General features: G+C 46.2%; 1 protein-coding gene across 6 annotated transcripts in view; it reads right to left on the reverse strand.

The window, feature by feature from the left end:
* Positions 1 to 25069, reverse strand: part of THSD4 (thrombospondin type 1 domain containing 4) — a 576883-nt gene that overhangs the window by 531410 nt on the left and 20404 nt on the right. For 2 of the 6 annotated variants that reach the window (XM_023255096.2, XR_002742857.2), the window contains exons 2-3: positions 21087 to 21194; positions 8524 to 8593 (exon numbers count right to left, since the gene is read on the reverse strand). In XM_023255096.2, the coding sequence (XP_023110864.2) occupies positions 8524 to 8593; positions 21087 to 21115 (99 nt within the window). In that variant the 5' untranslated portion in view covers positions 21116 to 21194. Of the gene's footprint in view, positions 1 to 8523; positions 8594 to 8832; positions 9003 to 21086; positions 21195 to 24166; positions 24662 to 25069 lie in introns of those variants that run through there. The other 4 variants (XM_045059086.1, XM_045059083.1, XM_045059084.1 and 1 more) reach the window with 4 other exon arrangements.

Genomic DNA, 25069 nt, shown 5'->3' on the forward strand with positions numbered 1-25069 from the left:
GCTTTGTGCTAGAATAGTTAAGTTACTCAGCAACAGTTTGATCCTTTCCAGGAGTACTTTTACGATTTGTCAGGTAGGTCCAGAGCAACACAGAGTCTAGGGTCAATTATTTCCCCAGTACCGAGGCAAGAGCTTCCTGAGTGTTCTCTCTAACATCCCCTGGACTGGGAGTTTTTAAAATCTGGCTGCTGGAAAGAGTCACTGTTTCTGGTGCTGTATGAGGGCTGGACACTGTTCCCTTCAATCCTTTCAGACGGTTCTTTTCCAGACTCAGGCTATTGGCTCACATGCGTGTGCTCATTGGTCCTGTGTTGCACCCCTGAGGAGAACCCTTGGGGTCTCTGTGTCTTCCCTCACCGTCGCTCCACTCTCTGGTACTCTGTCCTGCAGACTCTTGCCACTGTGGCCCCACTGGGCTCTCAAGTCCAGGTACGCAAATCAAGGGGTCCAACAGGTTCCGCCCGGGTCCCCGTTCCTTCCTCCACTCCAAGGGTAGGAAATGCTATCAAGGCAGTTAGTTGGGGAAATTTTAGGATTCAACTCATTTGTTTCCCATCTCCAAGAAATCACTGTCTTATGCTGACCAATATCCACAGTTCCGAAACCACTGCTTCATATATGTTGTCTAGTTCTGTTTTGTTTTGGTTATTTCAGGGAGAAGGTAAAGGAGAAAACTTTCCTTTCCCTATTGCTCTATCTTGGCCATTTTGTTCTCGTTCTCGATGGGAGGGTAAATCCAACACCTATGGTTCCATCTTGGCTGGAATCAGAAGTTTATTTTTTAATTGTTATTTAGTGTTACCTTGTATGGAGATACTATATTTAGCTATCCATTCTGCGGATGCATAAGGCTTTTTGCATTATTTCAAATTTTGAGCTATTGTAAATGAAACTAACTGCTTGTAACATTTTTATGCATACGTTTTGGTAGATACAGACACTCATTTCCCTTAGGTAAATACTTAGGAGTAGAACAGCCAGGTTTTTGAACAGGTATATGGCTAGCTTTAAGAGATTGTGCAAAACAGTTTCCAAAGGGGGCTACGGTTTTAAACTCCCATAGGCATCACATGGAAGTTCCAGTAGCTCCCATTCCTCATGAGCACTTGGTACTCTCAGCGTTTCTCATATTAAAGCTATTCCGGTGATATCCCATCTTAATTTGCATTTCCCTAAGGACTAATGACTTTGATTGACCACCTTTTCGTACGCTTATTGACCAGCCAAATATCCTCTTACATGATGTATTCAAGTCTTCAGTCCATTTTAAAGTCCGATTGCTTAACTTTCTTAATGATCACTACAGGATTTTTTTAACATGACCCTTTTGTCAAATATATTATGGTCAATATGCTCACCTGTTTAGGGCATATCTTTTTACTCTTTTTCTCTTTATGGTGTATTTTCATAAACAAAAGTCATCGATTCCAGGGTAGCTCAATTCTTTTGGTGTCTTGTATGAGACACTGCCAGTGCAACTCATACGGATATATTTTTTTAAGTTTATTTATTTTGAGAGAGAGAGAGAACACAAGCAGGGTTGGGTCAGAGATTAGGAGAGACAGAATCCCAAGCAGACTCCACACCATCAGCACAGAGCCTGACGTGGGGCTTGAATCCACGAACGGCGAGATCATGACCTGAGCCAAAGTCAGACACTCAACCAACTGAGCCACCCAGGTGCCCCTAATGTAGATATTTTCATGTTTCCTTCTAAAAAACATTATGATTTTTTCCTTTCTTCTCCTTGAATACAGCTGCAACGGTATGAGAAATGTTACACAGCTCAACTTCTTTTTGCCCTTCTATCGGCTTTCTGTTCAACATCCAGTCGTATGACACTGTCTAGAGGCAATTTGAAGGCATTGGCTGCACATATTACTATATTAATAGTAGGTCCTAAACCCATCACAAGGTCCCCCGCTGTTCACATTGTGACTTGCTAATCAGTTAGCAAAACAAATATTTTACTTCACCCTTACTTCATTCTACAGTGTCTCTGTTCTTTTTGTTTGAAAGCTTCTATAAATAACAGGTTGAAGAGCTGGGGGCCCAAGGGGTGAGCTTTTATTTCCTTCTAGTTTTTCATTGTTTTCTAAATTCTTTTTTTTTTTTTTTTTTTATTTTATTTTTGGGACAGAGAGAGACAGAGCATGAACAGGGGAGGGGCAGAGAGAGAGGGAGACACAGAATCAGAAACAGGCTCCAGGCTCTGAGCCATCAGCCCAGAGCCTGACGTGGGGCTGGAACTCACGGACCGCGAGATCGTGACCTGGTTGAAGTCGGAGGCTTAACCGACTGCGCCACCCAGGCGCCCCTCTAAATTCTTTATAATGCACGTGCATACTTTTAATTTAAAAAGTAAACTTTAAAAAAAAAAACTCATTGAGCAGTTGTGAGTTAGGTATACGCATGTTTTTTCATTTGTAGGAAAAAACATGTTTCGCAGCTCTTTCCTAAACAGATGATGTTGACTATACATATTACGACTTAGAAAAGCAACTTGCTCAGTCAGTGTCTGTTGGTAAGACAGTAAAACAGTTTCATTAACTTAAAAGCTTTCGACAATCTACACAGTTTCCCTTATTAATAACATATGATTTTGATTAAAATCTCGGTCAAGTTTTTTTTTTTTCCCCCCTGCTCTTGGTCTTACCTTATCTGCAAATGAAGCCACAGAAAGGTTTAAAAATATAATCATTTGCCAAGGGTCATTAACAATTCCAAGAGTAGAGGTTGAGCAATCCTTTGTGATAGTGTCCTTGTTGCAGGAGGAAGAGGAAGACAGCTGGATAGAAATACCTGGGGGCGCCTGGGTGGCTCAGTCAGTTAAGCGTCTGACTTCGGCTCAGATCACGATCTCATGGTTCATGAGTTCGAGCCCGGCATTGGGCTCTGTGCTGACAGCTCAGAGCCTGGAGCCTGTTTCGGATTCTGTATCTCCCTCTTCTCTCTGCCCCTCCCCTGCTCGTGCTCTGTCTCTCTTTCCCTCTCTCAAAAATAAATAAACATTAAAAAATTAAAAAAAAAAAAAAGTACCTGAAAAGGGTTACTTACACTCTGCCCCGATGTCTGCCTTTCCTGCACTATTGTGGGACAATTTTTACAGAGATGTATCCAGTCACCCGAGCCGCATTTAGAAAAGCATAGTTTACTTGACAGCATTTACAAATCATGTCTTTTCCGCAGAATAACTTACACTGCAGAAATGCTTCCATATGCTAAAGTTGGACATGCTATTGTAATGAAGAAGAGAGATGTCTTGAAGCGGGTAGTTTTCACATACATACTAAACTGCCACATGCACAAATTAGTAATGCTGTCCCTTAAGAGTTTACCATAAATGGTTTTCTAATTCTTTCTGCCGTTCTCTGCCACAGACTGGGAGTGGATTTTGCCCCCAAACAATGGGTCAGCAGGACTTCAATTACGATTTATCTAAGCAACGAAAGCAATTTGGTAGCAATCGTAATTCCTATGTTTTAATGAAAAAATACACCTGTTTCTCAAATCTTTTGTGTTCCTTAAGAGTTCCAGGAGGAGACAACTTCCAACTTCAAATTCCAAAACACGTATACTTGTAGTTATCTCCTCTCTATCAGACTTTAGAGTGGTGGTCTGCAAAGTGGGAACCACGGCCCAAATCCAGCTGACCACCTGTTTTTTATAAATAAAGCTTTATTGGAACAGAGTTATGCACATTCAGTTACCTATGGTCTATGGCCGCCTTTGTGCTGCAAAAGCAGAGTTGAGTAGTTATGACGGTAACTTTGTACCCCGGAAAGCCCAACATATTCACAACTGGTCCTTTATACGAAAAAAAAAAATTCTGACCCCTGTTTTAATAAGTACCTTCTTATTTCTCACACTGCAGAAATAAACGGATGTTACCATTGCCAGTACTGCTGCCAGGATTTTTTGGACGTAAGCAGGCAGGATGACAGTCACAGCCCCACAAAGCTCTGATAAGACACCAAGAAGAAATTCAACACCCAAGAAAGCATTGAATCTTTTCTTTAGGGTGGATGACAATGACCTTGGCAGCCAAAATGCATATAATTGTATTTGAGAACTGTCCTAAAATGTATGTTCTCCAAGTAATCTATAAATGATTCTAAAAAAGTTTTTTTTTTAATCTTTCTACTACAAAGTTCTTAAGAATATTTTGAGGCGGTACCATATGCCAAGATGGGATACTTTTCACTCAAATTTAAAACGCAACATTCCGGGGCGCCTGGGTGGCGCAGTCGGTTAAGCGTCCGACTTCAGCCAGGTCACGATCTCGCGGTCCGTGAGTTCGAGCCCCGCGTCAGGCTCTGGGCTGATGGCTCAGAGCCTAAAGCCTGTTTCCGATTCTGTGTCTCCCTCTCTCTCTGCCCCTCCCCTGTTCATGCTCTGTCTCTCTCTGTCCCAAAAATAAATAAACGTTGAAAAAAAAATTATAAAACTCAACATTCCAGGGGCGCCTGGGTGGCTCAGTCAGTTAAGCGTCTGACTGCAGCTCAGGTCACGATCTCACGGTCCGTGAGTTCGAGCCCCGCGTCAGGCTCTGGGCTGATGGCTCAGAGCCTGGAGCCTATTTCCGATTCTATGTCTCCCTCTCTCTCTGCCCCTCCCCTGTTCATGCTCTGTCTCTCTCTGTCTCAAAAATAAATAAAAACGTTAAAAAAATTTTTTTTAATAAAAAAAATAAATAAAATGCAACATTCCAAAGCAACTCATGAACCTTTTTTTTTTTTTTCATTTCCCAGAGCATGTACTTTAAGAAAAATGAAAGCAATACTGATTTGTGAACCTTTTGTTCAGGTACGCACAGGCAAATGTGCACATGCGCTCCCTCTCTTGCTCTCTCTCTCTCATCAGGCTAACTTGAAAAATTGAGAGAAATAGCAAAGTAAATTGACCATTCATAAAATATTTTCAGTTATGATGGTCTGTTTTAGCAACAACAACAACAACAAAACACCGGAAAATTGATTCAACTATTAGAATTAATAGCCCTGACAGTTCCAAACAGTAATAAATAATATAACTTAATAATGACAAGACAGTTGTCTTAGTCCATTCCAGCGGCTATAACAAAAATACCATAGACTCAGTGGCTTATGAACAATGCACATTTAGTTTTCACAGTCCTGGAGGCTAGGATGTCTGAGATTAAGGGGCCAGAGGATTTGGTGTCTAGGAGAGCTCATTTCCTGGTTCGTGACAGCAAGTTTCTCACTGTGTCTCCACCTAGCAGAAGGGGCAAGAGATCTCTCTGGGATCTCTTTTATAAGGGACTAGTCGTCTTAGGACTGAATCACCTCCCAAAGGCCCCACCTCCAAATACCATCACACTGGGGATTCAGTTTCAACGTATGAATTTGGCGGGGGGAGGGGGGGACACATTCAGTCTATCGTATTCCATCCTGGTCCTCCAAAATTCATGTCTTTCTTGTATGCAAGACATCTTGCATGCATCGTCCAAATAGCCCCCAAATTCGTAACTGGTTCCAGCATCAACTTTGAAGTCTAGGTCCAGTCCTATCTAAATATCAACCTAAATCAGATATGAGTGAGGCTCAGGTATGATTTGTCCTGAGGCAGTCTGCTCTCCAACTGTGAACCTGCGAAGTCAAGCATGTTATGTGCTTCTGAAATACAACGGTGAGACAGGCACAGGACAGGCATTCTCATTCCAGATGGGAGAAAGAAGAAAGGAGAAAAGACGGACAAGGCCTAAGCAAGTCCAAAACCCAAGGAGGCAAATTCCATTAGACCTTAAGCCTCAAGAATAATCCTCTTTGCCTTGATACTCTGCTCTCCAGACTCAATGGGGCAGTGCTCCTGCCCAAGCTTTGCTGGGCTAGGTTGAGGCCCCATGGCTCCTGGCTGCCCTGCCCCTACAGCTTTGGGCAGCCCTGTCCCCACTGTGGCTCCCCAGGGTTAGCACCTGGGACCATGGCTTTGCTGGGAGGCCTTGTCCTTTGAAATCAAGATGGAGGCAGCCATGCCCCCAAGCTCTGCCAGGCACAGCCCACGCCTTACTGGGCGCTGGAACAGCACCTGAGGCAGCCAAGGAAAGAGTGCTGGCAAGTGAGGTGGTCCAGGGAGAGTAAGGCAGAAGCAAAGCCTTCTTTGCATTCTTCCATTGTCTTGGAAAATGGTTCCTGGCTTCTTTGAGATGGCTGACTAATCCCCCTATCAGTCGTCTCTTGGCCACACCCTACGTGTTCTCTCCTGAGGACTTTCTCATTCTCTTCAATACGCATTCGGATACGCTCAGAATTTTCCAAATCTTTAAGTTCTGTGCTCTGCTTCCTTTCCGGTTAACAATTCCATCTTTGAGCCGTTTCTCTTTTTTCACATTTTACTAGAAGCAGTCGAGACAAACCAGGCCACTCCTTCAACCCTTGGCTTCAAAATCGCTTCAGCTAAATCTCTAATTTCATCACTTGCAAGTTTTACCTTCCACAAAACACTAGAACCCGAACACAATTTCTTTCAAGTGTTTGGCCACTTTGTAACCGGCACGGCCTGTCCTGCAGTTTCCAGTAACATGTTCGTCACTTCCGTCTGAGGCCCCATCCTTCACTAACCACATTCCACCATCTTTCTGTTCAGGATCCTTGTTCTCTGAGCAGAGTGAGGCTTTCCCTACAGCCCTCCTCTTCCCTTTCTGAGCTCGTACCAGAAACACCCTTAAAAGTCCACTCGTGGCCTCTTCTAGAATGCACCCCCATCTTCCAGTCTCTGCCCACAACCCAGTTCCGAAGCCACCTCACCATTTAGCCATTTGTCATAGCAGCACCCCCGCTACTCTTGGTGCCCATTTTTGTCTCAGTCGGTTCGAGGCTGCTACAAGAAGGTACCACAGACTGGGTGGCTGATAAACAGCGGAAATGTATTTGTCACACTTCTGGAGGCTAGAAATCCAAGATCATGGTGTCTTGTTCCGGGTGGCAGACTTCTTATTGTACCCTCACGTGGCAGGCAGGAAGCTCCCTCCTGACTCTAATGAGGTCACTAACCCCATTCGTCAGGGCTCTCCTTCCCCATACCCTAAGCACCTGCCAAAGGCCCCACCTGCAAATACCATCATGTTGGATACTAGGTTTCAACATGTGAATCTGAAGGGGACGCGAACATTTAAACTATAGTAGTTGTCCTTCCTGATTTCTTGCAATTATGAATGGGGATGACGCAGTGAGGTGAGGGAGGTTTCAATCTCCAAGTGACTCTAAAAAAATGATGCTTAGAGCTCAGCCAGATTTTCTATTCGTTCCTTCAACCATTCATTCAACCTGTCAGTCATCCGACAAGTATTTTATTGAGCACCTACAACACACCAGGCTATATTCCAGGAGCCGGGAAGATGGCAGTCTCATGGAGCCAATAGCCTAGTCGGGGATGCAGTACAATACGGGATCATATCTGGCCCAGAAAAACAAAGCCAGAACATAATGCACAGACCTAAAGAAGTTAAACTATTCAGACGAGAACATCAAGAATCCTGCCTGAAGGGTCACATCCAGGCAAACCCTTGCAACATACCTCTTGTCCGCTCCCCACCCTCCTGGACTTCCCCTATGAAACCCCTCTCTCAGGAAAGGTTTGAACCAAGTCAGTCACACTTCGATACAGATGCCTGACCCACCATTCCTCTCAGAAGCGTCTGCATTTCATGACGTGTAGACATGAGGAGTTCCTAGGCAGCAGGAAGGGATTTTAAGCACCTTCGCAGGGTCGTGCATCTGTTTCTAAGGAAACATTTATCATGCACCTGTTCTGTTGTAGGAGCAGCATTTGGCCTGTTTAGGCAGCAGTGAATAATCCATTTGCTGTGAAACACACAGAGCCTGAAGGGAAGCATGCTTGATACTCTCTGCCCCCTCCAGATGCTCTGTCCACCCTTCTCCATCCAGCGCTGTTGCCTAGGAGGTTGGCCTCTGAGGACTGCACCGAGGGGGTTTTTTTCTTTTTTGTGCGGTTCAGTTAAAGGGAGTCCCCAGCTGGAAATGGAGAAGGGGAGGAAAAGAGAGGGCCAGATCCTTATTTCTCTGCTCCCTCCCTGCCTGGCTGCTGGCTGGCAGGGGCTGTGTCCCCCTCCCAAAGATCGTGGCTCCCAATTAGGGTCCCTTCGCATACCTACAGCGACAGCTTTAGCTGGAGCTCTCTCTCATCATCTCTGCACACCACCCCTGCAGGTGCCCCTCGAAGGGGTAAAAGGTCCATGCTGGTGTTCCACCACGCCTAGATGGTAGTCTCCTCCCTGCCCTCTCCCTCGCGGCCCCATTCTCAAGGACACAGCCAGCAACAGCAGCGATGCTCTCAGATCAGACACCGACTCTGGGCACCAGCTTCATTTGTAAGCTCCAAGGCTTAGGAGGGACAGGAGAACTGGTGAACGTTCTATAAATGGTGCTTCCTCTCGAGCTTAGCGGTGACTCACCTCCAAACAGAACCAAACTCAGGGCACTTACTGGAGTGACCCCAGCCCCTTGTGCAGAGAGGCAAAGCCTCTGAGCCGCCATGGCTTACCTTTCTGTGTTCAGTGGAGGGCTGTGGGCAGACGAGCTGGAATCCAAGCAGCAGGAGGGAACCCAGGACACTGAGAAGGAAAAACAGCAACAGGCAGGGCTGTGAGTATGTTCCAGGAAGCAGCATCCAGCTGAAGGCAGCAGCTCTGCCCCATCGCTGGAAGGGAGAGAACAGTCCAAGCCGGGCCCCGGGGACGTGACCCAGTGAAGGTGCATGGGGCCAGCAGCCTCGTGGGAGGGGAGGCAGCACGGGGCTGTGGGTTCGGCCAAGGCACGGGGCAGATCTGGGATCAAACCCTCTACCACTTACCAGCAGGGTTTCTGGGTCAGGATATGTAACCTCCTGAGCCTCAGTCTCCTCCCGTGGAAGATGGGGCGACGGACACAGAGAAAGTGCTAGTGCGTGTGTGGTCCCACTGGAGCTGGTAAGGTCAGGCTGGGGCTCTGAGCCTGGCCAGGGAAGCCCCTCTCCACCACGCCCTGCTTCCCTGGGAGCCTTTCCTCTGCTCGTCCTTGGCCCTTTCGTGTCACATATGTTCTCCATGGGCGGGATTAGCTGCGTTAAGCCTGACTGTCACCAGCCCTGATTAGGACTTGTCATCAAATAAAGGGAAGGTATGAACAGGAGCCAGCTGGCCCTGAGACAGCATGGTGTGCTAGGAGAGATGACGCTTTGGATTCAAACACATTGAGGCTGGAATCCCAGCCCCACCATCCCCATCTGGGGGATTCCGGGCAAGCCGATGTCTCTGACTCCCCACGTTCTCATCTTCTGTATGGATCACGGAAGACGACAGAGGTGAAAGCGCCCACACAGCGAGTTAATCACAGGAGACACAACCACTGTCAGTTCCTTTAAATCCCCAAAGTCCCTTGACTTGGAATCAGCCATGGCCTTGCTTTGAGCATCCCTGTAAAAAGGCCCCTTGTCCTACTTAGCTGTCTTCTGAATCCTTTTTTAAGCTTTAACCCCGAGGACAGTTAAGTGACCCAGTGGTTCTCAACCTTTTGAGGCATCCAACACAACTGTGAGATGTGAAACACTGCCCCCAGTCCAAGAGAAACTCACCGTGTGGAGTCACTGATGCGGACATCAAGAACCTCTCGGGACGTGGAGGTTAGGGCTGGTGGAGTTAGAGAAGAGAAAGCTCCCCACCGTCTCTAAGTATCTTCAGTTCTACCCTAAGCCCCTCTTTGTATGAAATCAGCCAGACCCTAGCAGACCACCCAGAATGCCTGTGGACAGACCGGCCAGAGACAGCAACGGGACGGGAAGCCGGGCGAAGGGATACGGAACGAGGTGTCAGATACATCCTTGTCATTGTTGTCTCAGAGTTGCCGCCAAGGCCCCAGAGCTGAGGGCCAAGAGCATTTATTACATATGTACGCACACATTTCAAAAAAGAGGGGCTGCATCGTCTATTCGGGACCAGAAAAGGAAGTGTCCCCTCTGCCCCGCCCCTGTTCCACGTTGTAGCCCCTCACCACCTCCACCTGTACAGGGAGAAACTGAAGACTGAGACAAGTTTGCCCTGCGTGGATTTCTTCGAATATTTACACAGAAGTGCTGAGCACAGCCCCCTACTCTCCTCCTGTAGGAGAGGAAAACCTGGGGCTCTCTCCCAAGCCAAACAAGGAGGACTACCATTTAGAGAGCTTTATCTGAGACCCCAAGTTCAGGTTATAAGGACTGGTGCCAGATTCTCCCCTAAAACCTAGCTGGGGTGTCTAGGAGGGCAGGGTGGACAGAGTGGGCTGGAAGGGGAACAGCCCGTATTTCTACAGCAAGCAGGGCCAGAAGATGCGGGCTTTTCCCCATCAACTGTATACAGGCACGGTGGAAGGCTGGGCTTAGGTTGCCTAGAAAGGACCTCATCAAAGGCTGCTTGCCCGGTTAGGCGATGATGTGTGGCGGGTACCTGTGGAGTACAGGAGCTAGGAGGAGGGTCATAAGGGCATGTGCAGCAGGCGACCCCCGAGTGAGGACAAAGTCCTCCAAAGGACCAGCCCTGAGATCCGACCTGAGGGCAGCAACACCAGATCACCAAGGGCACCGCGCCCATGGAACACCTTTGCCCCCTACGTCTCTCTGGCTCCACCCAGGAGCCGCTAACAACGGCAGAGGGAGGGGCTGGGAAGAGAACTGGGCGTGTGGTGTGAAGAAACCAGCCACGCCCCCTCTTCCTGCTACAGGTGTGTGAGGCCCCTCCCAGTCCGCGGAGAGGAGAGACTCTGCGGGAGGAAAGATATTACCAATCACTGAGAGACTGAAATTCTTCAAGCTGACTAGACTTCCTTTATAACGTAGCATATGTATATACAAAATCTTTTCAAGCAGGGTGTCTATCCAGAAAAATAGGGTATGAAATCAGTCGCGAAGAGAATCAAAGAGTTGGTTTACGACATGCTTGAGGACCTAGGCCAGGGCTGTCCAACGGGATTTTCTACAATGATGGAAATGTTCTATTTCTGCACTAGCCAACGCACAGGTACAGGGATCTGTGCTGTTCAGCAGGCACACGGGGAGCTGGTGGTGCAGGTCTAGGTGGTGAAGTTACTCACGTCGTAGATTCGTACCAAAAACTACCGAAGGAAAGCCAGAGCTAAAGCTTCTAAAAGAACGGCCACTCGACCAATGAAGCCATCCCCTCCCACACATACACACAACTTTTCTGGGCTTTTTGATACTTGAAAACGACACTGCTCATTAACCTGCACCCAACTAGAAAACTGCCCAAGAGGTCCTCCAGCCACAAGGCAGGGGCATCTAAAAAATGGGTGTGAACACGCTGGAAGGAAGAGAACAGGTATTTTCCAGCTACAGCCTTAGCGGATCCAGTTTGTCCTCCAAACCAAGGAACACACGCATCACGACGAGGGAGTCCCCGCTCCTTAGTTACACAACCTTGGCCAAATCATCCCCATACCTGTTTCCTCATTGGGAAAATGGGCATAATATGACCTGCCCTGTCTACCTCAAATGAGCCACTGCCTGTCATGAACTCACACCTACAACCCTGAATCGTAGTAACATGTTCTGGCACTGTTTACTCGTTTAAGAAAGAAAACCAGATGGGCGTGGTTTGTTAAAAACAAAACCAAAAACAAACAACAGCTCCATAAATGTGTTACACCTCAGCGCAAGCCACATATTTGCGATGCAGTCGGGAGCCCTTCTGCACAACTACTCATCCCGGGCTGCCCTTCCCCGACTTGGAGGAGGGAAGATTCTGGGTCATTCCAAGACGCCTGGTCAACTCTACTCCCAGATACTTCTACAGCTCGTTCCCTCCCCTCTTTCAGGTGTCTGCCCAAAGCTGTCCCTTCTCCGTAACGCCCTCCCAGCCTGTACGGAAGGACCTTATTTTTCTCCACTGACTATCGCACAGACTGCATCTTCATTCCTTGAAATCTCCCTCTCCACCCACTAGAACAGAGGCTCCGTGAGATCAGGCAGTTGATTTTGTCACTCCTTTATTCCCCGGCACCTAGCAGAGTGTCTTCTATACAGAAAAAGCTTAATTTAGCGAATTGACGAATGATGTCACATCATCTTGACAACCTATGAAATCTCAAGATAGATGGAAATTGTGTGAATTAACATATTCAAAAATGCCCAAAGTCACTTTGGAAGGTTTTAGAAGTTATCCTATGAAGGCTTTATAAAAATCAGCCGTGCTTTTGAATTTCCGCGTGATGCCCCCCAAATTTACTCTCCTAGGATCGGCACGAGGTATGGCAGCAAAATGTTTGCCAGTGCCTCTTGGTGTAAAAATGCAACTCAAATTATATTTAGATGTTCAAATACTTCTTTTCTTCATTGAGCTGGGTCCTCGTGAAGTTAAATACATAGGGGTACCCAATAAAATTCATTCTGGAATAAAATCTTAGTTATTAAATGGGCTCTGCTCTGAATGGAATAGAATAAATTCCCCCAGAGGGGAAATTATTCTTTGGGCTGTAATAACAGCAGCCAGAGCAATATATTACCCCAGAGGCCAGATGAAACTCTGCCAAGGGCTGGAAGTTTCCCACCCATGCTCAGTAGGCTCTGTTTTAGGATACCCCACCCTGCTCACACATACCTATCTAATTGGTAGTCCATAGCTGTGCCCACACCGCTTCAAAACACCAACGATCTAGCCCAAATCCTTGTTCCTCCTGACCCAATTCAAAATTAATGTCTGGGGAATGGGACAGCATGTGTATGTCTGTGTGTGTGCAACTCGTGTGTTATTTCACTTTGATAGTTTGCTTTGGCAGACTGCTCCACGCTTGCAACGTTTTGACAGATTGAAGGCTACCAGGGCCTTTGGCAAACAAATCATACACTCCCCTCCGAGCGGCGGGGGAAGCCACATTCCTACCAAGACTTTCTGATTCACCTTGCAGTAGAAACAACCCAACCTTGCACACCAAAGCACACAGGGGGAAAAAAAAATGCCATCTACCCAGTGTCGTTGTAGATTTTAAACACTCCATCATTTCATTTCCTCCTGTAGAAAATAATACTCATTGAAATTCAGTACAAGATTTACATCATGGAACCAGGGCTCTGCTCTGGGCTTCTGGATTTTCCTTGGCCAACCGCTCCCCACCCTCCGCATCAACATCCTCAACTCCAGGGAGGATGGATCATGTCACAGCCACTGTGTTCCTAGGATTACCTCAATGAACTCAACACCACTTGAGCATATCAAGTAACAAAACAAGGAAAACCGGGGCGGGGGGGGGGGCGGGGAACCCACCTTACTTCTTTTCTTCTTCAGTTAATACAACCCAAGAGATATTTGGGGAGCAGTTGGGAAACTAATAAAATTATACTGACCTTAGCAAAAGAGAGCCAAAATCTTAGCACTGAAGTGAAATCTCTACCTACTGCTCTCTGGAGCTGAAAAAGTTTTGCTAAGCATGCATTTCACCAGCTCAACCCTCCGCCTTTCTCTGACAGCAGTTAAGAGTAAAGGCAGCAAGAGAGGGAGACAGGTGACAAATGACATTCGACCATGAAGACTTGATGGCTATCCATGAGCTCAACGCTTACGAGTATTATTTCATTGAATCTCCACAACCATCCCGCCAGACGCTTTCGTTATATTCACTCTGCAGGTGAGGAAATTGAGGCACAGAGAGGCGAAGTCATTTATCGAAGGGCACACCCACCTAAGTGGCAAAGGCTGATTTCAAAGCCAGCAGTCAGACCCTTGGCCTGGACCCTTAACCACCGTGCTCTGGGGCCTCATTAACACAACACACCTTTAAACCAAGCATTTGCGTTTCATCACATCAATTTTCTTCCCCGTTCTTACGAGGCTGTGGCTTCACACATCTGTTTCACTTTCTGTCATGCTTGCAAAAATAATCAGAAAGTAAGTACATGTGATAAAACCTGGTTTATCCAGCCTCGCAAGAGAACATTCTAAGGTTTAAAAAAATGGAAGCCGACCATTTCAATCCCAAACTTACAAAAATGCACTCTATTTATTTTCCTGATTTCTTATACGGAGTATACTGAGCGTAAGTAACCTTTTTTAGATGGCTCAGAATCGCCAGCATGATTATCAAGCCATCTGTGGAGCACAAGGTGGTGGCCTTGGAGCCGAGGAGGTTGAAAGGCCCAGACGCCTGGGATTCTCTGAACCCCCAGCCTGCCCTTCGCTGTCTCCTGCCGGCCATCAGCCATCGCTTGCTGTGCCGTGGACAAGCCTGTGCCCTCTCAACTCGGCTTCCTTTAGGTAGGCCTCGGCCTCAGAACCAAGCTGAACCCAAAGTAAGACCGACAGGCTCGGCGCAAGGGCCTGCCTACCTTTCGTGGGGGGAATGTTTCCAATTTAGAGCGTGGATTTACAGACACCTGTTCTATGCATATTGGTTTTTATTGCTGATTTCCAGGTTCTCAACTCTTGCGGCCATTTGTGTTCTCTGGACCAGGGCCTCTGGCAAAGTGAGGTGTCTCTCACGGCACAGCTCTTTAAGACCCATCATCCTTTGGTAACTTCCCCTCCTCAATGGCAGATTTCTCAAGGAAATGGTTGCTGAGGCATCTTTGCAGCTAGTAGACAATCAGCAGAGCTCTGGTCCCACCTGAGGACCAATGAATAGCGAGTGAATGAAAGAATTGGGAGGATGGAATGAAGTGAGAAGGAAGAACCAGAGGGAGGGAAGAATGATGGCTCACAAAAGAGGCGCAAAGAGCTCCTGTCATAACACTCCAGCGATGAAGTGTTTTCTAAGTGCATCTCAGAATTCTCTGTTGGGAAAATAAAAGAACAGGAAAAAGGAAGACAATCCTAAATTAGGAAGATTTCCACAAGTTGGCAGTTACGGGTTCCAGTCCCCGGCAGGGGTGGGGGTCAATGTTAATCTGAAGCCTATAAATCCACTCGGGTCCATAAGGAATGGGTAGCTGGCAGCCCAGTGATCACACCTTGACTCCACTGGATGCTTTTGGGTACAGAATGTTCTAGTAAATCCCACAGTCAAGTACTGAGTGATGAGGACATGCTCCAGGTGCAGGGCTGTGCCAGGCATAAAGAAAAATCAATACTGTCTGAATGCTTGCCATCATTTTATAGGTAGGGGTTTGCCAGGGCAGTCCTCCAAAAAACGATTTTATTTCCTCTTAGCCTCGCTGCCTACCATTCAGATGGCTCTCCTACCAGGCTTCCCCTAAAAGATTCCAGCAGGCTCTTCCCCGGCATACTCGTACTGTTCTGCTCCCACCAGAGGAGTTGTCTTCATACAGGGTCAACCGTGTTCCCAAACCTGTGTGTGCCCGTTGCTTTGGAATCACGTGAAAATATCCGAATAGTACACAAACCCATGACATAGAGCGCAAAAAGAAGGAGCCGTTGTTAGTTGTTTCTACGAAAATGAAGCTGAATGCTTTGGAAAGACTCAGTAAAGGCAAGTAGCCAAGAAAAAAAAAAGACTGTTGGCAAATTAGGTGTGGATGAGACAACTGTAAATGATTAGGGGCAAAAATAATAAAATCTAGAATCATCTGAACTGAGATTGCTTTGCAAATGTCTTTAAATTCTCACTCCACGTTAAAGAAACCCAAATGGAAACCTTAGATAATGTTTATGGGTGTGGTTTGTGCAAGAAGGACAATCAGGGGTTCATGCTCAAAGAAAAGTCCTTGGCCCCGTATCAAAAAATAGTGAGTGAATGTACATGTGTTTTAAGTTAAAAATAAACTGTTAAAGGTGTGTGTGTATCATTTGTATGATTTGCTGCTTTAACCTGCTTTTGTAATTAACTAACAATCCTCATCAGGAAAGAAAAACTTTCTACTTTCTTTCTTTTACCCAAAAGATCATTATCAACTCATTCATTCAATATTCAACAAATGTTCATTAAGTATTAACTGGGTAGTGGTTTAGATGCGGGCTACACAAAGTCTGTCCTGCTCTATTAACATGATGGGTTTTTTTTAATTTTTTTAATGTTTATTTATTTTTGAGAGAGAGAGAGTGAGCATGAGTTGGGTAGGGGGCAGAGAGAGAGGGAGACAGAGAATCGGAAGCAGGCTCCAGGCTCCGAACTGGCAGCACAGAGCCCAACACTGGGCTCGAACTCACGAGCTGTGAGATCATGACCCGAGCCGAAGTCGGACGCTTAACCGACTGAGCCACCCAGGTGCCCCAAACACAATTAAGTTTAATACTAACAATCCAAACCTGACCCCTCCTCCTCTCTTTCCTCCCTCCTTCCTCTACCCTCCTCCTCCCCCTCCCCCACTTTTCCCCCTTTTTCCTTCCCTTATTTTCTCCTCCTCCACCGCACTTCTTAGTCACTGGCACAGGGACACTGATTGAGCCCATGATCCTTCCCAATGACCACACAGTCCTCCACCCGAGGGGAGTCTCCGTTTTCACTGATGGATCATATCTCAAATATCACTATTTTGGTCATTCTCTTTCTTACACACACAGACACATCTTCTCAACACGCTTCTTTTTTTCCTTTCTGTATTCGGGATCTTCTTCAGTTGCCCCAAGAACAGCCACCTCTCTCTTTCTCATTTCCTCGGTCCCTTCTGGCTGTATTTCTGAGTGAAGGAGCTGACAGGCATTACAGTAATATTACTGTACTGAAGTGTGTATGAAGGCAAAGAAAAGCCTTACGTTTCAGAAGACTAAAACCAGACACTTGACCTAGGGCCACCAACCTGTAAACCCCTTAAAACGATCCAGAACTCCACTTCACAAGACCTATAAAAAGCACCATCCACCTCTGTAATCTAATTACGTCTGTATTTCTTCAAACCCTACTCTTCAAAAATAAGGAGCACCTAGTCAGCTTTATTTTCTGCCAATTTAACCACTTGTCTGGCATTTTCAACCGTTGTGTTTTCCTTTCAAACATAAACACTGTCAACTATAACTGAGGCATAGCACGAGGTACAAAATGAGCCCCCGACCATGCAGACCGGCTCTAAATAGATTTTGTTGGCTGGCCATGATACGTAGCCATCACCACCTGTTATACTAATTCTAGCAGAAAACTGGGTTTGCTTCCACTCAATCACTGAACAAACACATAGGCTATAACTGTCATTTTTAAAAAAAAAAAGTGTACCATTTGGAGCAAGACTTTAAGAAATACACACACTTTGGTATCACTTAGTGTCTTTTCCTCTGTTAACCTGTAACAGGACAAAGACTTCCTAATGTAGCCTTGACTAATCCTTTGGTCCAAACGGATTTTTCCCTTGCCCTGAATGTTGCGTGGCCTCCAGGCTTGTCCAACGTTCAAAGACAACTCGCTAACCAGCTCCATCAAGAGTTAAAACTTTCGTGTTTTTTCTGCTGTGGGGTTTAACAGTGATTCTTTTTATTACTGCAGACATTGAGCAAGGCAGAGACACTCTTGCTATGCTAATACTCCAGGCTTTTTGGTCTTTTTCAATGACGGGGAAGCTGGCTTTCTGCTTCTCTGTGGCTTGGCAAAAACTGGGGAGGGGGTTTTAAACTAAATCTCTGCGTATCAGAATTGTGAATCCCCTTCAATGTTTTTCCTCTCAGGGATTTTCTTGAGCTGACTTCTAATCTGGACCTGTTGCCCTATAGGTAGAGAAATCTTCCAGCTTTTCCAATTGGTCTTTATGCATTTGGTTGCCTTTATAAATACTTTTTTTAAAAAACCTTAAATTTGTGTGTGTGTGTGTGTGTGTGTGTGTGTGTGTGTGTGTGATCTACTAATGTTATCAAAGACTTCTAGCTCTTAGAGTAAACATAGCCCTTTCCCCAGAACATTTTCTAAAGCATTAAAACAAAAGTCATTCTAGTTTTTTTTTCAGATTAAAATAGATTTATAAGGCCCTTGAAACAGAATGCAAAACGGTTTATGAGTTTTAATGCAAAACCTGGCTTATGAAGAAGGAGACTTCATGGAATCTGCAGCTGAGCTCTTGCAAAGAATCACCCATCCTCAGAGCCCACATTTTCTCTCCCCCACTCCATTCAGCAGAACTCTTGAAGAAACGTCCTGCTCAGTAGGCCTGTTTAAACAGCCGCTTCAGGGGCGCCTGGGTGCCTCAGTGGGTTAAGCTTTCGACTTCAGCTCAGGTCATGATCTCTCGGTTCGTGAGTTGGAGCCCCACATCGGGCTCTGTACTAACAGCTCAGGGCCTGGAGGCTGCCTCAGACTCTGTCTCCCTCACTTTCTGCCTCTACCCTGCTCACACTCTCTCTCTCTCTCTCTCTCTCTCTCTCTCATAAAATAAACATTTTAAAAAACCTTATAAATAATAAAATAAAATAAAATAAAATAAAATAAAATAAAATAAAATAAAATAAAATAAAATAAAATAAAATAAAATAAACAACCCCTTCAGAAGGACCCTAATGCTGGAGACCTGTCAAGACTTCCAGAGTTCAATCCCAAGGGTAGCAAGGCCACATCTAGCTTCCAACTACTCCCACCCTGCTCATTTCCAACCATGGGCAATTTCTCTGAAATAACGCCCAGCCTGGAGGTGAGCCTCCCCTCGAAGGGAGATGGCTTCCAACCACCAATCAGATTAGGAGAGGTCAACTGTTTTCACAGAGGCATCAATGAAAATTCCAAAATCCCATCAAGGAAAAAACCTGAGGAGTTCTCCCAAGCAATGGCCTTCCTCGGGCAGCCTGGGTGGCCACATTTTTGAGGGTCCTCAGGACTTGTAGAGGCCTTTCTGCTGCTGGCCAGGCTCCCACTTGGGTACCACATGGCGAACCCACCTTTGGTCATCCTTTGCTGCCCTTTTCAATCCAGTTCAATATGCAACTGTGGCTTCCACTTCTCTGTCCCCCATTGGGGTCCTGGTGCTCAAACATGCTGTGGTTCTGAAGTGACCCAGTGGCCCAAGTGCACTTCTCACTCCCCTGTGGTTGTACAGCATTATTTTGGAGTTTTCACAAACACGATGCATAGCTCATGTCTTGAAATATCTTTTAAATCTATTTTTTAAACTATGGTTTAAAAATGCAAACCTGCTAATTTAGGTTAGTTATCAAATACTATCCCTGAGCAGATCTGGGCTGCCCTGTTAACAGTTAGATTTTGCGGAGACCTCAGAATGGAGCTTTTCCTGACTTCGGTCTGACTGTGACACGCTTGTGAATGACATTAATGAAGAAGGCTGTAGCTCTGCACGGGTCTTTGGACTTCAGGCCTGCACATGTCTGTTCATGTAAAATTATACAAGCAACTACAGACTAGGGCATGCGCACACGCGCACACGCACACACACACACACACACACACACACACACACACACACACTACACTCAATTAAATGCCAGGCATTGGCCTAAGAGCATCTGCCTAGCAAATGCTCTAGCCCTGGTTGGGCAATCAATCACATGTGGCACCACCATAATAACATATTATAAGCCATTTTGCTTTTTATTGTAAGTTCTGAGCATTCAGGGCTAATGTATAGTTACAAAAGAAAAAAAAAGTACAAGATATCCTTAGTGATTCAACTTTTAAATAAAAAATTCTTCCTTCCCCGCTTTCTAGATTCTGAGTCTACTTATTTAAAGAGCATCTTGAGATTGCAAGATGAACTTCCTTCAGGAACTGCAATTACTTACCTTGTGGATCAAGATTTTCTTAATTTTTTTTAATGTTCAGTTTTCAGAGAGAGAAAGAGAGACAGAGTGTGAGCAGGGGAGGGGCAGAGAGAGAGGGAGACACAGAATCTGAAGCAGGCTCCAGGTCTGAGCTGTCAGCACAGAGCCTGACGCAGGGCTCAGACTCACGGACCTCGAGATCATGACCTGAGCCAAAGTTGGACGCTTAACCGACTGAGCCACCCAGGCGCCCCAAGATTTTTTTTAATGTTTTAATGTTTATTTATCTTTGAGTGAGAGAGACAGAGTGCGAGTGGGAGAGGGGCAGAGAGAGAGAGAGAGAGAGAGAGAGAGAGAGAGAGAGGGAGACACAGAATCAGAAGCAGGCTCCAGGCTCTGAGCTGTTAGCACAGAGCCTGACACAGGGCTTGAACTCACAGACCTCGCGATCATGACCTGAGCTAAAGTCGGACACTTAACCGACTGAGCCACCCAGGTGCCCCAAGGCGCCCCAAGATTTTCTTTCTTTTTTTTTTATTTTTTAATGTTTATTTATTTTTGAGTGAGAGAGAGAGAGACAGAGACAGAGTGCGAGTGGGAGAGGGTCAGAGAGAGAGAGAGAGGGAGACACAGAATCCAAAGCAGGTTCCAGGCTCTGAGCTATCAGCACAGAGCCTGACACAGGGCTTGAACTCATAGACCTCGTGATCATGACCTGAGCTAAAGTCGGACACTTAACCCACTGAGCCACCCAGGTGCCCCAAGGTGTCCCAAGATTTTCTTAATGCTACACAGCTAAAGCAAGTGCAAAATAAGCTAGATGCTAAGGCTGATGTACAAGCCATCATCCATAAATCCCGATTCCAAATTTTGGTGTTTATCAACACAGACTCACTGATCTCATAATGTGTAAATATCACAAATCCAAACCTAGGAAACAAATTTAGCTTAATAAAACACTACCGTTAACCATTTTGCATATTGTGTTGTTACAGAGCATTTGGACCGAAGAAGTTTTCAAAGGGTCTATCGGGATCAAATAAAACACGCAGGTGAAGGTCACAGATGTTTTGAGCAGAAGGAACCAGAGATGTCCCTTTTTAAGTACACTGGATCAATTAAGTCCAAGCCAGAGGATAAAATTGGCTTAAGTTCTTCAGGTAATTCCATTGGGCAGCCAGGCTAAATATCCACGCATCCAGGAACATCTTTATTTAAAAATAAGAATCTGAACCCCAGAGGTCTCCCAGGAACTAGCAGAACACCGGGTTGAACCCAAGTCACTTGGATCTCAGTCCGAGCACCTCTTCCCACAGCACACTACTCCCTAGGCCTCGAGGGCTCTTGTGAATAGCGGACTTATTATACACATGCACATAGTCTATCAACAATATCACTGATGTGCAGACCCTCAAGGCTAGTTACTATAGAGACTGTAGAGGAAATGCAAATATCGAATTTCCTGTTTTCCTGTTGTCTTTTGAAAAGGTTCTCCACTTACCTGAGAGACCGCATGAAATAAGAAACCATGATGCTGGGCGTCCCGGAAGAAGCAAGGGCTCCTCTGAGGTGTTACCAGTTTTCCGCAGATGGGAGTGATGTTCAACTCCTACGGAAGGAACAACAATACTATTTTTAGCATCATTTGCTTAAGAAGATCCTGGAGTCTAAGGGGGGGGCCAATGAAACCGGAAGCGAGCAAATGGAAGCCATTAAAATAAAAACGCCACTGTCCAGTTATGGTTACATTTCCCAGTTGAAATCCGAGTATACACGAACATGAGGTAACAGATTTATGGGACATTCAGCACAGGCATTGATCCATAAAAGATGTTCAGTAAATTACTATTAGTATGATTATCTCAGACTGGCTAATATCAGAGTCGGCATTAGGCAACCCTGCGTTGGAAATCTAGCTCCATCTATTAAAGGCTACATGACCACAGGAAAGTCACTTCGCCTCTGTGTGTTTTGGTTCCGCCAACTGTACATTTAGGGGTAAAAATACCGCCTAACAGGGGACGCCTGGGTGGTTCACTCGGTTAAGCGTCCAACTTGAGCTCAGGTCATGATCGCGAGGTCTGTGAGTTCAAGCCCCGTGTCAGGCTCTGTGCTGATAGCTCAGAGCCTGGAACCTGCTTTGGAGTCTGTGTCTCCCTCTCTCTCTCTGCCCCTCTCCCACTCACACTCTGTCTCTCTCACTCAAAGATAAATAAACATTAAAACATTAAAAAAAATTGTGGGGCGCCTGGGTGGTTCAGTCAGTTAAGCGTCCAGCTCTTAGTTTCGGCTCAGGTCGTGATCTCACAGTTCGTGGAATCGAGCCCCACATTGGGCTCTGTGCTGACAGCATGGGGGATTCTCTCTTTCCCTCTTTCTCTGCCCCTCCCCTACTCATTCTCTCTCTCGCTCTCAAAATAAATAAATACACTTTTAAAAAAAAAGAAAAAACATACTGCTTAATAATAAAAAGAAATGACGTACTGATACATGCTACATCGTCATGAACCTTGAAAACATTATCCTGAGTTAAAGAAGCCAGCCACAGGAGACTACGTATTGCACGATTCCATTTACAGGAAATGTTGGGGGTAAGCAAATCTATAGAGACAAAAAAATACATGAGCGGCTGCCAGGGTCAGAAAGGTTGGGAGGGGATAAGGGGAGGTGCAAGATTTCCTCCTGGGGTGACAAAAGTGGTCTCAAATTACACTGTGCTGATGGCTGCCTGCCCAACCCGTGAATGTATTAAAAATCATTTAATTGGAGATGTTAAATCGGTGAGGTGTATGCTACGTGAATTACATCTCAATGAAACTGTTTAAAAAAATACTGCCTAAGGGATTGACACAGGTGGTGGGGATTAAGTGGCGGACATGTGCTCCGGGCTTGGCCCGTGCCTGGCACCCGAGCCACACTCATCACCAAGTAGCTCTGCTGGCATTGGTGCAGGGAGAGGTCAAGCGACACCTGCAATGTGTCGTCCCAGGAAAAAGAGGAGGGTAGAACCCCCCACCTACAAATACACCTCTCCTCGGAAGCCCTTACTACACAGAATGTCTTAACACTGTCAGATGAACCAACAGTTTCAAAGGTAAACTACAAACGACATCAGAAAGCCCGGGATGGGAGGTTTGGTTGGGATATAATGGAACTTGGGAAGAAAAACCACGGCCCAGTCTTCCCTCTTCCTGTACCTCCTTCTCAGGGAAAGGCAACAGATGAAGCGAGGTTTCAAGCCATGCCCAGGGGTCCGCTCTAATAAAGCCAGTTTTCCAAAATCATCGGTTTCCCCTTCAGATTTCTTTCTTACCAGAAAAGGGGTGGAAGTGGGGATGGCGAGATAAATTATAAGGACTTAAGAAAAGACAGTGATGCGAATCAGAGCCTTCCACTTGCAGGGGAAAATAATCAAGATTTTAAAAGTTACCACCAGCCCTTTCTGGGGGCTATTAAGAAAGTAAAGCCTCTTAACTGTAATCACCCCTAATTAGCCATCAGCAACTCATGAAATTACTCATGGCATTGAAGACCCTGAAATTCTTGGGTCTCGGCCAGAAGTTACACTGAGATCCACCAGGAAGAAGGCCAACAAGCATAAATTGGAACAGTTAAAACTCCTCTGAATCCAAGGCATTGTCTTCTTGGCCGGGCAGTGGGTCTGTGTGAAGACATAGAGTAGGACGAAATCTCTGCCAAGCTCCTAATAATGATCAACTAATCAACAATTATTTACTTATCATGAGACTCAAGAAAAGGATGAGTCAGTGGTCTCCCTTTACAATCTAGCTTAGGTGGATAAGATTCAGGGACTTGGAGCTGTCAGAGGAAAGGATAGCGTTGTCTAGAACAACAGGTGAATAGTGTTATACAGAGACCCTGGGCACAAACCAAGCTAGATCAAGAGAAAAATCGCTGTAGAGGGCTGGTCAGACATCGGCAAGGAAGATGGGACTTATGGTCAGCCCGTAGTCTACGCGGGTTACAAATGAGCAATCCAGAGTAGCCGGTAAAAAGTGCACACGCTGTAGCCTCAATGACCTAGGTCTGAGACCAGGGGCCTCATTTATTAAGCAGGTGACTTTCGGCATTAACACTTCTGTCTTTCAATTTCCTCGGCTGTCGGCGCGGGGGGGGGGGGGGGGGGGGGGGGGCCGGATACCGCTTGGAACTACCTGTAGGGTTGCTAGGAGTATCAAATATTTATTAAGATGGCGTGAACTGGGTGATAGACACACACATGTGTGCACGCACACGGCACTGTAGGCACGCTCCTCAAGGAACTTAGAGTCTAGGTGTAGAAGACTATACACTTTAAACAAACTAAAACATAAGTATAAAAATAAAATTGTTATAGGGGGCGCCTGGGTGGCTCAGTCGGTTGAGGGTCATGATCTCACGGTTCACGAGTTCAAGCCCCACGTGGGGCTCCGTGCTGACAGCTCAGAGCCTGGAGCCTGTTTCCGATTCTGTGTCTCCCTCTCTCTCTGCCCCTCGCCTGCTCATGCTCGGTTCCCCCCGCCCCTCTCAAAAATAAACAAACGTTAAAAAAAATTGATGAAAATAAAATACAATTCTTACAAGCACCATGAAAGAAAGTCCGAGGTGCCTCAGGAAGTACACCGGGCAGTGGTCGGAGAAGGTCCCTCTGAGGAACTGACCTTTATGCTGGGGCTTGAAGCAGGCGACAGCCAGGCGTGGACGTCGCAGGAAATGGGAATCACGTGTATACAGGCGTGGGAGGAACCGGAAGGAAGAAGGAAGCAGGGTGGGAGCAATGCAGCAATGGGAGGAGAACATGGGGAGACCCGCCCCCCCCCCCCGTGAGGAGGTAAAAATCCCCTGAATACGGCAAATGAATGGCTGTGGCACCAGGGAAAGAGAAGAGTCACCCGTGACTCCCTTCGGATTTCTGGTGGATGGAAGCAGCAAAACCAGGTACCAGGGAGCTTTTCTGGTTTTTTCAGGAAAGGAAGGGCGATGTTGAGGAAAGAAGGTCTGCTGCAAAGCAGTGGTTTCCACAACTGACAAGAAGCCAACCAGAAAAACATCTTAAATATCCAAACAATTTGAAAACAGTTTGACAGCCCCTGCTGAGAACCATGGACCCCATCCTCTGGGCATATCTTGCCTTCAGCTATTTGCTGATAATAGAACGAAGCCGTCATGATTAGCCTCTCTTTTTTTTTTTTTTTAACGTTTATTTAATTTTTTTTTGACACAGAAAGAGAAGGAGAACACAAGCCAGGGAGAGGCAGAAAGAGAGGGAGACAGAGGATCCGAAGCAGGTTCTGCGCTGGGAGTGGAGAGCAGGACGCGGGGCTCGAACTCACGAACCGTGAGATCATGACCTGAGCCGAAGTCGGTCGCTTAACCGACTGAGCCACCAGGCGCCCTACCTGTCATTTTAAAATAGGGCTTTTTTCCTCTTTGCCTCACCTTCTTAGAATTTATATTTTGGGTGTACATCTTATGTGGTCACAT

Source organism: Felis catus, chromosome B3 (assembly GCF_018350175.1).
Source record: "Felis catus isolate Fca126 chromosome B3, F.catus_Fca126_mat1.0, whole genome shotgun sequence".
In the NCBI taxonomy this organism is placed as follows: Eukaryota; Metazoa; Chordata; class Mammalia; order Carnivora; family Felidae; genus Felis; species Felis catus.